Source organism: Papio anubis, chromosome 20, assembly GCF_008728515.1.
Source record: "Papio anubis isolate 15944 chromosome 20, Panubis1.0, whole genome shotgun sequence".
Lineage (NCBI taxonomy): Eukaryota > Metazoa > Chordata > Mammalia > Primates > Cercopithecidae > Papio > Papio anubis.
This window is the reverse complement of record NC_044995.1, coordinates 36,043,019-36,055,711: the sequence shown is the minus strand read 5'-3', so window position 1 is coordinate 36,055,711 and position 12,693 is coordinate 36,043,019. Positions and strand designations below refer to the sequence as shown.

General features: G+C 48.1%; 1 protein-coding gene across 2 annotated transcripts in view; it reads left to right on the top strand.

Moving 5' to 3' along the window:
• The window catches only part of TPM4 (tropomyosin 4), a 35,532-nt gene extending 31,521 nt beyond the window's left edge, over positions 1 to 4,011 (top strand). Inside the window, exon 9 of one of the 2 annotated variants that reach the window (XM_017952274.3) lies at positions 2,273 to 4,011. In XM_017952274.3, the coding sequence (XP_017807763.1) occupies positions 2,273 to 2,355 (83 nt within the window). In that variant the 3' untranslated portion in view covers positions 2,356 to 4,011. The remainder of the gene's footprint in view (positions 1 to 2,272) is intronic. The other variant, XM_017952275.3, reaches the window with a different exon arrangement.
• The last annotated feature ends 8,682 nt before the right edge of the window (positions 4,012 to 12,693 follow it).

The window sequence follows — 12,693 nt, the reverse complement described above, 5'->3', positions numbered from 1 at the left end:
GCTTATGCCAGTAATCCCAGCACTTTGGGAGGCCGAGGTGGGTGGATTGCGTGAGACCAGCTTGGGCAACATGCAAAAACGACTTGGGCCCATCTCTACTAAAAATACAAGAATTGACTGGGTGTAGTGGCACGCCCTTGTAGTCCCAGCTACTTGGGAGGTTAAGGTAGGATCACTTGAGCCCAGGAGGTCAAGGCTTCAGTGAGCTATGATCATGCCACTGTACTCCAGCCTGGGCAACAGAGCAAGACCCTGTTTATAAATAAATAAATAAGAAAGGCTGCCATCTTCTGCAGTCATTTTTTCTTTCTGTAAATTTCCAGGCTGATCATATCACATTTTGTGAGGCATTTTGCTTTCCCCCAGCATTTTAATGAGTCTTGACCTTGTCCCTTATCAGCCATCACTTATTGCAAACTAAGTTCTCTCTCGTGCTCTGTCACGCATAACTCTAAATGCCATCTTTTTTCCCTCTCCCTTTCTTTTTTAAATTGTTTAATCAGCTCACACACTTAATAACATGCCTGTAGAATGGCTTAAATTTCAATCATACCGCATTTACCTGGGGTTTGTCTCCATTCCTCTGGATACATAGACAGTTACACAATTACACGTGTAATTTAAACAGCCATTCCCAGCAGCTCCCAAGGAAAGATGGGTTACAGGATTAGATGTAACTACCAAAGGCTCAGGGGCTACTTAATTAGCACTTGGGTGGAAATTTATATTAAGTCATGCATATCTAGGACTGAAATCTTTTCTTCATGTAGCACGTCATAGGTTCTGAAGTATTCCTCGTTTATTCCTCATCATTACCCCCACACCACACATTGATATCGTTACCCCCATTTGACAGATGGGGAAAACAGATATAGGAGGGTTAGATGCTTACTTCAGTGATACAACTGGGGCTTAAGTCCAGGTATTCTGACTCTAGGGTTACCAGAGTTCACAAGGAAAAATACGGGACACCAACTTAAATCTGAATTTCAGAAAAGCAATGAATAATCTTTTTTTTTTTTTTTTTTTTTTTTAATTGGGACGGAGTCTCACTCTGTCTCCCAGGCTGGAGTTCAGTGGCATGATCTCGGCTCACTGCAAGCTCTGCCTCCCGGGTTCACGCCATTCTCCTGCTTCAGCCTCCCGAGTAGCTGGGACTACAGGTGCCCACCACCACGCCTGGCTAATTTTTTTTGTATTTTTAGTACAGATGGGATTTCACCATGTTAGCCAGGATGGTCTTGATCTCCTGACCTCGTGATCCACCCGCCTCAGCCTCCCAAAGTGCTAGGATTACAGGCGTGAGCCACTGCGCCCGACCAGCAATGAATAATTTTTTAATCATATCTCATGCATAAGTATATCTCATGCAACATTTGGGATATACTTACACTAAAATATTATTTGTGGTTTATCTGAAATTCAATTTAACTGGGCACCCTGCATTTTCTCTTACAACTGTGACTTCCAAATTTAGTGCTTGTTCCTTCATATTCTGTGATGTTCTGCTGTAATTAAAAATACAAAGTACTGGACAGGCATGGTGGCTATAACCCACCTGTAATCCCAGCACTTTGGGAGGCTGAGCAGATGGATTCCTTGAGCCCAGGACCTCGAGACCAGCCTGGATAACATGGTGAGACCCTGTCTCTAGAAAAAAATGCAAAAATTGGCCAGGTGGTGGCACGCACCTGCAGTCCCAGCTACACGGGAGACTGAGGTGGAAGGATCACCTGAGCCCAGGGAGGTCAAGGCTGCAGTGATTCATGATTACGCCACTGCACTTCAGCCTGGCCAACAGAGTGAGACCCTGTCTCAAAAAAAAAAAAAAAAAAAAGTACTTTCTCTGTTGCGACTTTCACCCTGGCAGTTTCAGGTTTAGAAATTTTTGGGGGGGTGCTGGGCATGGTGGCTCATACCTGTAATCCCAGCCCTTTAGGAGGCTGAGGTGGGTGGATCACTTTGAGGTCAGGAGTTCGAGACCAGCCTGGCTAACATGGTGAAACCCCATCTCTACTAAAAACACAAAAATTAACCAGGTGGTGGTGGCGCGCGCGTGTAATCCCAGCTACTCGGGAGGCTGAGGCAGGAGAATTGCTTGAGCCTGGGAGGCAGAGGTTGCAGTGAGCCAAGAACATGCCACTGCACTCCAGCCTGGGTGACAGAGTGAGACCCTGTCTCAAGAAGAAAAAAAAAAAAAGAATTTTTTTTTCTTTCATTTAACAAAGATGCTTATTAATTTATCTTTCCCCCTGCTCTTAACCCTCACCAGAGAAACTTGCCCAGGCCAAAGAAGAGAACGTGGGCCTACATCAGACACTGGATCAGACACTAAACGAACTTAACTGTATATAAGCAAAACAGAAGAGTCTTGTTCCATCAGAAACTCCGGAGCTCCGTGGGTCTTTCTTTTCTCTTGTATGAAGTTCCTTTTGTTATTGCCATCTTCGCTTTGCTGGAAATGTCAAGCAGATTATGAATTACATGACCAAATATTTTGTATCGGAGAAGCTTTGAGCACCAGTTAAATCTCATTCCTTCCCTTTTTCTTTTTTTCAAATGGCACCAGCTTTTTCAGCTCTCTTATTTCTTCCTTGAGTTGCATTTATTCCTAAGGTAGGCAGGGTATTTCCTAGTAAGCATACTTTCTTAAGACAGAGGCCACTTGGTTCCTGGGAGAATAGGCAGCCCCACACTTTGAAGACCACAGACCCCAATATCTAGTCGTGGATATACTTAAAACACTGAAGAGCATAACCTTTTGGGTCAACGGTTGGTCAAACTATAGGGACCATCACACGGGTAGGGATTTTCCATCCAGAGCCAATAAAAGGGCTGGTGGGGGCCGGGGGTGGCTATTGTGGGAAGTCATAAACCACAGATAGATTAACCTAAGAATCCTGGCCCTTCTCCACACTCCACCATGCAGAACAAACATCCTCTCAAGCAATCAACGTAGAATGCTTGGGTAATAGTCATAATTACCCACATATAGTAATTAATAGATGGTAATTAATAGATCCTTGATGTGATGTTCTTTTGCGTATTGCCTTCATTCTAAAGTTGTTCTCTGGCCGGGCGCGGTGGCTTCTGCCTGTAATCCCAACACTTTGGGAGGCCAGATCACTTGAGGTCAGGAGTTCGAGACCAGCCCAGCCAACATGGCGAAACCCTGTCTCTACTAAAAATACAAAAATTATGGTGACACCTGCCTGTAGTCTCATCTACTCGGGAGGCTGAGGCAGGAGGATCACTTGAACCCAGGAAATGGAGGTTGCAGTGAGCCGAGATCGCACCACTGCACTCCAGCCTGGTCAACAGAGTGAGACTCCATCTCAAGAAAAAAAATAAAATAAAAATAAAGTTGTTCTCTGAAGAGCAAATGTCTCATTCCAGTAATGACCCACTCAGCCGGAATATGGTGGAGTTCAGTCCAATTCAGGTCAGCCATATCCAAAAGACTACAAGTCATTCATAAGTTGAGCAAAAGTGTTTCTATCTATTAGCAGAAAGGGCCTCTCTGGCAGCAGAGGTTAAAAATTGGCCCAACTTCATTTCCATACTTCAGGGAATAGCAAATTGAAGATTTACTTATCTAGGACTTGAATTCCTTCTTTGGGACCAAGTTAATAAAACACCAAGAAACTCCTGATTAAACTGGATAATGAAGGATTCTGTAGACAGGGCTGCACGTATCGGCTTTGTTTGACTTCTCTTTTCTCAGTTAACATCTCAGAGCTGGAACATTCCACATTCCCCAGCAGCGTGTGGGGGCCGAGTAAAGTTTACAATTCCGACTAAAAATCACCCTGTGTCTGGCTTATCTGAATCCCTTACCCACCCCACCACCCCACTCCTATTTATTCAGCACCACACTACCCAGGAAATACACTAGCAAATTGTGCAATGGAATCAAATCCACACTTTTCTTTAGATTCTTGCAACTGTATCATATGTAATAGTATCACCTTTTCTACATTTTGGTCAAATAAATTTTTACATAAACTACAATTGGTGTGAATTTTAGAATGTGTGGGGGTACACAGAGGATTTTGGTTCAACAGATGTTAAAGGGATGGAAAGGGAAAATAACTGAGCCAAGAATGTAGACAAGGTTATCTGTTTGCTTTATACCGTGACTTCATGATACAGGGATATTACAATCTCATTGCAGGTGAGAGCACTCAGCCTCGGTCACTCAAAAACTCCTGGCCTTCCTTATCCCCTACCCTGCCTGAGCCAGGCTGTGAAGAATGAGTAGGAGTTTAAGAGATAAGAGCAGGGAAGATAATCTCTGTTGCCTGAGTTAAGAAGGACTGCCTGGCTAAGGCTTTCTGAGTTGCACATATAAAGAAAAGCAGACCAGCGTGGGCACCATAGTGAGACCCCGTTTACAAAAAATAACAAAAATTTGGCCGGGTGTGGTGGCCAAATTACACCTGTAATCCCAGCACTTTGGGAGGCTGAGGCAGGCGGACCACTTGGGGCCAGGAGTTCAAGACCAGCCTGGCCAACATTGTGAAACCCCATTTCTACTAAAAACACAAAAATGAGCTGGGCATGGTGGTGCACACTTATAATCCCAGCTACCCGGGAGGCGGAGGTTGCAGTGAGCTGAGATCACGCCGCTGCACTCCAGCCCGGGGGACAGAGCAGGACTCTGTCTCAAACACACACACAAATTAGTGGGGTGTGGTGGTGCGTGCCTATAAGTCCCAGCTACTCGAGAGGCTGAGGAAGAAGGATTGCTTGAGCCCAGGAGACCAAGGATGCAGTGAGCTATGATCGGCCAGTGCATTCCAATCTAGGGGACCGTCTTTGAGCAAGACCCTGTCTCAAAATAAGTAAATAAATAAAGCAAGGCAGAAGCAGAAAAGCTGGAAGGTAGGCTGAGCCCACACTGATGAGAGCCTGGACTTAATTGAGTCAGGAGTGGAGAGCCACTAAAGACTGGAGGAAGCCAGGCGTGGTGGCTCACACCTGTAATCCCAGCACTTTGGAAGGCTGAGGCAGGCAGATCATTTGAGCTCAGGAGTTCAAGACCAGCCTGGGCAACATGCTGAAACCCTATCTCTACTAAAAATACACAAATTAGCTGGGCACACACCTGTAATCCCAGCTACACAGGAGGCTGAGGCAAGAGAATCACTTGAATCCAGGAGGTAGAGGTTGCAGTGAGCCAAGATCATGCCACTGCACTTCAACCTGGCCAACAGAGCAAGACTCTGTCTCCAAAAAAACAAAACAAAAGACTAAAAAGACTAGAGGCAGCCGGGCGCGGTGGCTCACACCTGCAATCCCAGCACTTTGAGAGGCCAAGATGGGCGGATCACGAGGTCAGGAGATCGAGACCATGCTGGCTAACATGGTGAAACCCCATCTCTACTAAAAATACAAAAAAATAACCGGGCATGGTGGCATACACCTGTAATCCCAGCTACTCGGGAGGCTGAGGCAGGAGAATAGCTTGAACCCAGGAGGCGGAGGTTGCAGTGAGCCGAGATCACAACACTGTACTCCAGCCTGGGCAACAGAGCGAGACTCCAGCTAAAAAAAAAAAAAAAAAAAAAGACTGGAGGCAACAAGTCAAGCAATACATTACGTTAGGAAAATCCACTTAGCATTCATCTTCGAGAAGGTCTAGCATTGGGGTGGACTAAGGCAGGAAGCCCAGTTAGGAAAAGGTTTCAATAATCCAGTACGGGTTGCCATGGAATATGAGGGAAGAAGTGATTTGAAGGGAGTAATCTTAAAATTTAGCTGAGAACTTAGAGTGTCAAAGACCACTACGGTTTCACTACCTGAATTTTGGTATTTTGCCTCAAGATCTTTTGAGGAGGGGAGGCAGAGAATCAGAAAGAGAAATGAAAGCCTTTAAAACATTAATAGAGTCTGCAGACAACTTTCTGTTATCGAAAAAATAACAAGCCAGGTGCCATGGCTCACACTTGTAATCCAAGCACTTTGGGAAGCCAAGGTGGGCAGATCACCTGAGGTCAGGAGTTTGAGACCACCCTGGCCGACATGGTGAAACCCCATCTCTACTAAAAATACAAAAATTAGCCCAGCGTGGTGGCACACGTCTGTAATCCCAACTACTTGGGAGTCTGAGACAGGAGAAGCGCTTGAACCCAGGAGGTTGAGGTGGCAGTGAGCCAAGATTGCACCACTGCACTCCAGCTTGGGCAACAGATCAAGACTCCGTCTCAAAAATAAAGCAAAATAAAATAAAATAACAGGCCAGGCATGGTGGCTCACGCCTGTAATCCCAGCACTTTGGGAGGCCGAGGCGGGCAGATCACCTGAGGTTGGGAGTTCGAGACCAGTCTGACCAATATGGAAAAACCCCATCTCTACTAAAAGTCCAAAATTAGCCAGGTGTGGTGGTGCATGCCTGTAATCCTAGCTACTTGGGAGGCTGAGGCAGGAGAATCGCTTGAACCCGGGAGGCGGAGGTTGCCGTGAATCGAGATCCTGCCATTGCACTTCAGCCTGGGCAACAAGAACAAAACTCTGTCTCAAAAAAAAAAAAAAAAAAAAAAAAAAAAAAAAAACAGCAGGTGGAGACCGGGGAGGATAACTTGAACCCAGCCAGGAGTTCGAGACCTGCTTGGGCAATATATCAAGACCCCATTCTCCAAAAATAAATTAATAAAAAGTAAACAACTGAATGGGCAAGGTGGCTGACACCTGTAATCCCAACATTTTGAGAGGCCAAGGCAGGTGGATCACGAATTCAGGAATTTGAGACCAGCCTGGCCAACATGGTGAAACCCTGTCTCCACTAAAAATACAAAAATTAGCTGAGTGTGGTAGTGGGTGCCTATAATCCCAGCTACTCGGGAGGCTGAGGCAGGAGAATCACTTGAACCTGGGAGGTGGAGGCTGCAGTGAGCTGAGATCACGCCACTGCACTCCAGCCTGGGTGACAGAGACTCCGTCTCTAAATAAATAAATAAAATAAAAAAGAAATAATCAAAAATGTACAGTTATAATAAAAGTGTACAATTAAAGCATTTCCTTTTGACCAATCCAAACTTTAACTGACACTGGGCTGATCTAGAAGGTCGGCACAGGGAATGTGAATGAATAAAGTCAACCCCTCCAATAAGGGGCCCGCCATGACTTGAGCGCAGTTCCCACTTTGTGTGCCTATTTCTCCCTCCTCCCTCCCCACTTGGGTTGTAATCTCATCTCGGGATGCTGTTTTAGTCATGCTTATGGCCTCAGCACTTAACACTTCACTGTGTTCAATGGTTATTCAACGGACCTGTTCCAACTTTTGGGGAGTTTCCTAATGCCATGAAGTACGGCTGGAACACAGCATGAGGTTAGAACCAGATTGTGAGGGATATCAAACGCTAAGAGGAAGATTTCGGACTTTATCCTGCCCAGAGACCACGGATGGTTACCAAAGGAAGTGTGTTTTTTTAGTTTAGTTTTGTTTTGCTTTTTTGAGACAGGGTTTCATTCTTGTCACCCAGGCTGGAGGGCAGTGGCACGATCATGGCTCACTGCAACCTCGACCTCCTGGGCTCAAGCAATCCTCCCACCTCCGCCTCCCGAGTATCTGGGACTACAGACGTGTGCCCAGCTAATTTTTGTATTTTTAATAGAGACAGGGTTTCGCCATGTTGCCCAGGCTGGTCTTAAATGCCCGACTTCAAGTAACCTGGTTGCCTCAGCCTCCCAAAGTGCTGGGATTACAGGCATGAGCCATCATGCCCGGCCTAAAGTAAGTGTTTTAGAATAAGCACACTGCAGGGTGGAATCTGGATTAGAGAAAATGCTCAGGGAGACCAGTGGAGAAATGGAATGATTCCACTATGGCAATGGAAATGGAAGAATGTAATTCAAGAGCTATTTTATTTTTTATTTTTGAGACAGAGTCTTGCTCTGTCGCCCAGGCTGGAGCGCAGTGGCGCAATATCGGCTCACTGCAATCTCCGCCTCCCAGATTCAAGCCATTCTCCTGCCTTCAGCCTCCCAAGTAGCTGCAATTACAGGTGCCCACCATGCCCAGCTAATTTTTTGAATTTTTAGTAGAAACGGGGTTTCACCATGTTAGCCAAGCTGGTCTCAAACTTCTAACCTCAGGTGATCCGCCCATCTTGGCCTCCCAAGTACTGGGATTACAGGCGTGAGCCACCGTGCCCGGCCCTCAAGAGCTATTTAGAACCTCCTTAAAAACCAGAATGTGACAGATAAGAGATGAAAGGCAGCTGCCAAAGATGGCTTAAGTTTCACTCCCAAGGAAAATCAGGACAAGCCAGTCTGGGTTGTGAATATGCTGAGCTAGCAGCATCTCACAAATCAAAAGGGAGACGTCCAGAACGCAGGTAGACGTGAAGAGACGGCTGGGCTAAGGATGAAAAACGAAGACTGGTCAGAATGGAGACATTAGGAGACATTAGGAGCCCCTAGAAAGTGAGAACAGAGACAGAACAACGAGGAACACAAACGCTGAGAGACAAGCAGAACGCCCCCGCAAAAAGACTGCAATGGGGTCTGAGAAAAAAAAAAAAACAACAACCAAAGAAGGGGAGGCAGAGGCAGAGGTGCTTGAGGGAGAAGAGCAACAAATAAAATAGAGACAGGGCCGGGCACAGTGGCTCATGCCTGTGATCCCAGCACTTTGGGGGGATCACTTGAGGTCAGGAGTTGGAGACCAGCCTGGCCAACATGGTGAACCCCCGTCTCTACTAAAAATACAAAAATTAGCTGGGCATTTGGTGGCGTGCACCTGTAGTCCCGGCTTCGCCAGGAGAGCTAAGGCATGAGAATTGCTTGAACTCAGGAGGCGGAGGGTTGCAGTGAGCCAGGGTGCCACATCACTGCACTCCAGCCACCTGGGTGGCAGAGTGAGACTCACGTCTCAAAAAAAAGAGGGAGCCAGGTGCAGTGGCTCCAGCCTGTAATCCTAGCACTTTGGGAGGCCGAGAGGCAGGTGATCACTTGAAGTCAGGGTTCAAGACCAGCCTGGCCAACATGGAGTCGAAACCATGTTTTCTACTAAAACACAAAAAGAATCAGCCAGGCGTGGTGGGCGGGCACCCTGTAATCCAAGCCTCAGGAGGCTGAGACAGGAGAATTGCTTGAACCCGGGAGGTAGAGGTTGCAGTGAGCCGAGGGTCGCCACTACACTCCAGCCTGGGCAACAAGAGTGAAACTCCGTCTCAAAAAAAAAAAAAAAATGGTATAGGGCCAGGTGTGGTGGCTCATGCCTGCAATGATCCCAGCCTGGGAGGTGGAGGCTGGAGGATGCAGCAGGCCCAGGAGTTTGAGACCAGCCCACAAGGCAACATGGAGACCCCATTTCTACAAAAAATTAAAAAATTAGCCAGCCATGGTAGCATGCAGATGTAGTCCCAGCTACTTGGCGAGGCTGAAGTGGGAGGATGGCTTGAGCCCAGGAATTCCAGACCAGCCTGGGTAACATAGCAAGACCCCATCTCTACAAAAAATAAACAAAAATTAGCCATGCGTGGTGGTGCATGCCAGTGGTTCCAGCTACTCTGGAGGCTGAAGTGGGAGAATCACTTGAGCCTGGGAGGTGGAGGTTGCAGTGAATGAAATCCACACCATCACTCTCCAGCCTGGGCCACAGAACAAGACCCTGTCTCAAAAATAAGTAAATAAAATGAGGATAATACCAAGAAAAAGGAATATTCAGAGGTGGTCAAGAATATTAAATACCACAGAGGCTGAGGCCTGTAAAGTGGTCAGTGCCTCTGGTTGACTTTATTTATTTATTTATTTTTGAGGCGAATTCGCATCTAATAGGGGCTGGGTGCAGTGGCGGATCTCAACTCACTGCAAGCTCCGCCTCCCGAGGTTTCGCCATTCTCCTGCCTCAGCCTCAGTAGCTGGGACTACAGCGCCCGCCACCTGCAGCCAGCTAGATTTTTGTATTTTTTAGCTTAGTAGAGGCGGGGTTTCCGTGTTAGCTCAGGATGGTCTCGATCTCCTGACCTCGTGATCCGCCCGGTCTCGGCCTCCCAAAGTACTGGGATTACGAGCTTAATTTTCCAGCCTTGACTAGTTGAAGCTTTTCTTAACCAGAACTAGATTAGCAGAAGAATGAGCTGAAGTGGAAGGGAGGAGGAAAAGCTGGGCCCTCCTTGCACAGATTCTTAAGTGAGCCTCAAGGCCCCGGAGGCCCCAGAGTGACCGAAAACAGACTGGACCATCTCTAAGAAGCAGGGAGAAGAAGCAGGGAGCCCTAGTGATCAAACTGAAGCCTGGGAAGCTTGGCATTCTGAGTTCAGATACCAAATTCCCACTTTTAAGCAGGAAGGGGGAAAAAGTCACTTAACCTCCTCTGGCTTCAGTTTTCTGACCATCAAACAAGAAAAAACCAATAACATCATTTTGCTGGGCTGGTACTGGGATTAAAATTTTAAAAGTCAGGGGCCAGGCATGGGAGCTAACGCCTGTAATCCCAGTACTTTGGGAGGTGGAGGGAGGCAGATCATGAGGTCAGGAGTTCAAGACCGGCCTGGCCAACACAGTGAAATCCCATCTCTACTAAAATTACAAAAAAATACACAACGCCAGGCGCGGTGGCAGGTGCCTGGAATCCAAGCTACTTGGGAGGTTGAGGCAGGAAAATCGCCTGAACCCGGGAGGCAGAAGTTGCAGTGAGCTGAGATCACGCCATTGCACTCCAGCTCTGGCGATCGTGGGAGACTCCATCTCAAAAAAAAAAAAAAAAATGTCAGGGTCTTACTCCGTCGCCCAGGCTGGAGTGCAATGGTGCGATCACAGCTCACTGCTGCCTTGACCTCCTAGGCTCAAGGGATCCTCCCACCTTAGCCTCCTGAGTAGCTGGGACTACAAGCATATACCACCATACCCAGATAATTTAAAAAAATTTTTTTTTGTTTTTTTGAGACGGAGCCTTGCTCTGTCACCCAGACTGGAATGCAGTAACACAATCTCGGCTCACTGCAACCTCTGCCTGCCGGATGCAAGCGATTCTCATGCCTCAGTCACTTGAGTAGCTGGGACTACAGGTGCGCACGACCACACACCTAGTTTCTGAATTTTTAGTAGAGACGGTGTTTCACCATGTTGGCCAGGCTGGTCTCGAACTCCTGACCTCAAGTGATCTGCCCACCTTGGCCTCCCAAAGTGCTGGGATTACAGGCGTGAACCACTTCGACTGGCCAAAAAACTTTTCTTTTTCTTTTTTTTTTTTTTTTTTGCAGAGATGGGGGTCTTGCTATGTTCAGCCCAGGCTGGTCTCTACCTCCTGGCCTCCAGTGAACCTCCACCTTAGCCTCCCAAAGTGCTGGGATTACAAGCGTGCACCATCACGCCCAGCTAATTTTATTTGTTGTAGAGATGGGGGTCTCCCTATATTGTCCAGGCTGGTCTCGATCTCCTGAGCTCAAACAATCCTCCTGCCTCAGCCTCCCAAAGTGCTGGGATTACAGGCCTGAGCAACCACACCCAGCTGCAAGCCCGATTTTCCTAATGTATCTCTCCTCTTTTCCTTTTCTTTTTCTTTTTTATTTTTTTGAGACAGAGTCTCGTTCTGTTGCCCAGGCTGGAGTGCAGTGGCCTGATCTCGGTTCACTGAAAGCTCCACCTCCCGGGTTCACGCCATTCTCCTGCCTCAGCCTTCCGAGTAGCTGGGACTACAGGTACCCGCCACTACACCCGGCTACTTTTTTGTATTTTTAGTAGAGATGGGATTTCACCGCGTTAGCCAGGATGGTCTCGATCTCCTGACCTCGTGATCCGACCGCCTCGGCCTCCCAAAGTGCTGAGATTACAGGCGTGAGCCACCGCGCCCGGCCTTTTTCTTTTTTTGAGAGGCTTCTCGCTCTGTCGTCCATGCTGGAGTGCAGTGGGACGATCACGGCTTACTGCAGCCTCAAACTCCTAGCCTCCCAAAGCACTGGGATCACAGATGGCAGCCACAGCCCGGCCTGTTTTTTCAGTGTTGAGAGTCCTGGCCCCTAGATAGGAACAAGCATCCTCACTGTTCTAAAGCATCCTCACTGTTCTAACCCCCCCGGGCTGGCCCGGACAACTCCTAAAGCGGCCGAGGACGGACCCTGAGGAGGCCGGCGCGCGCTTCGGGGCACAGCTTGTGGCGGTGAAGCCGCTCAGGTGGCGGAGGCCTTGGGTATCTGTAAGCAGGTCGCTAGGCCGCAGACCTCGGAACTCGTCTTGGGTCACTTTTATTTATTTATTTATTTTTGAGATGGAGTCTTGCTCTGTCGCCCAGGCTTGAGTGCAAAGGCGCGATCTCGGCTCACTGCAACCTCCGCCTCCCAGATTCAAGCAATTCTCTGCCTCAGCCTCCCAAGTAGCTGGGATTACAGGCGCCCGCCACCACGCCCGGCTAATTTTTGTATTTTTAGTAGAAATGGGGTTTCACCATCTTGGCCAGGCTGGTCTTGAACTCCTGACCTCGTGATCCACGCGCCTCGGCCTCCCAAAGTTCTGGGATTTCAGCCACCGCGCCTGGCCCGGGTCACTTTTCGAGAATACAGTGTCTCCTCTCTCCTTCCTCCGTCGGCCCCCGCTGCCCCGACTCGGAGGCCGCAGACCAGGTTGAGAGCCCCACCACGGTTTCCCGCGCTCGCCTCGCGGCCTATTGCGCCTGCGCGAGTTGTGACGGCGAGACCCAGAGATATCCGCCCCAAGTACAGGATTGCGCCCTCTGCCGTCTCCTAACGG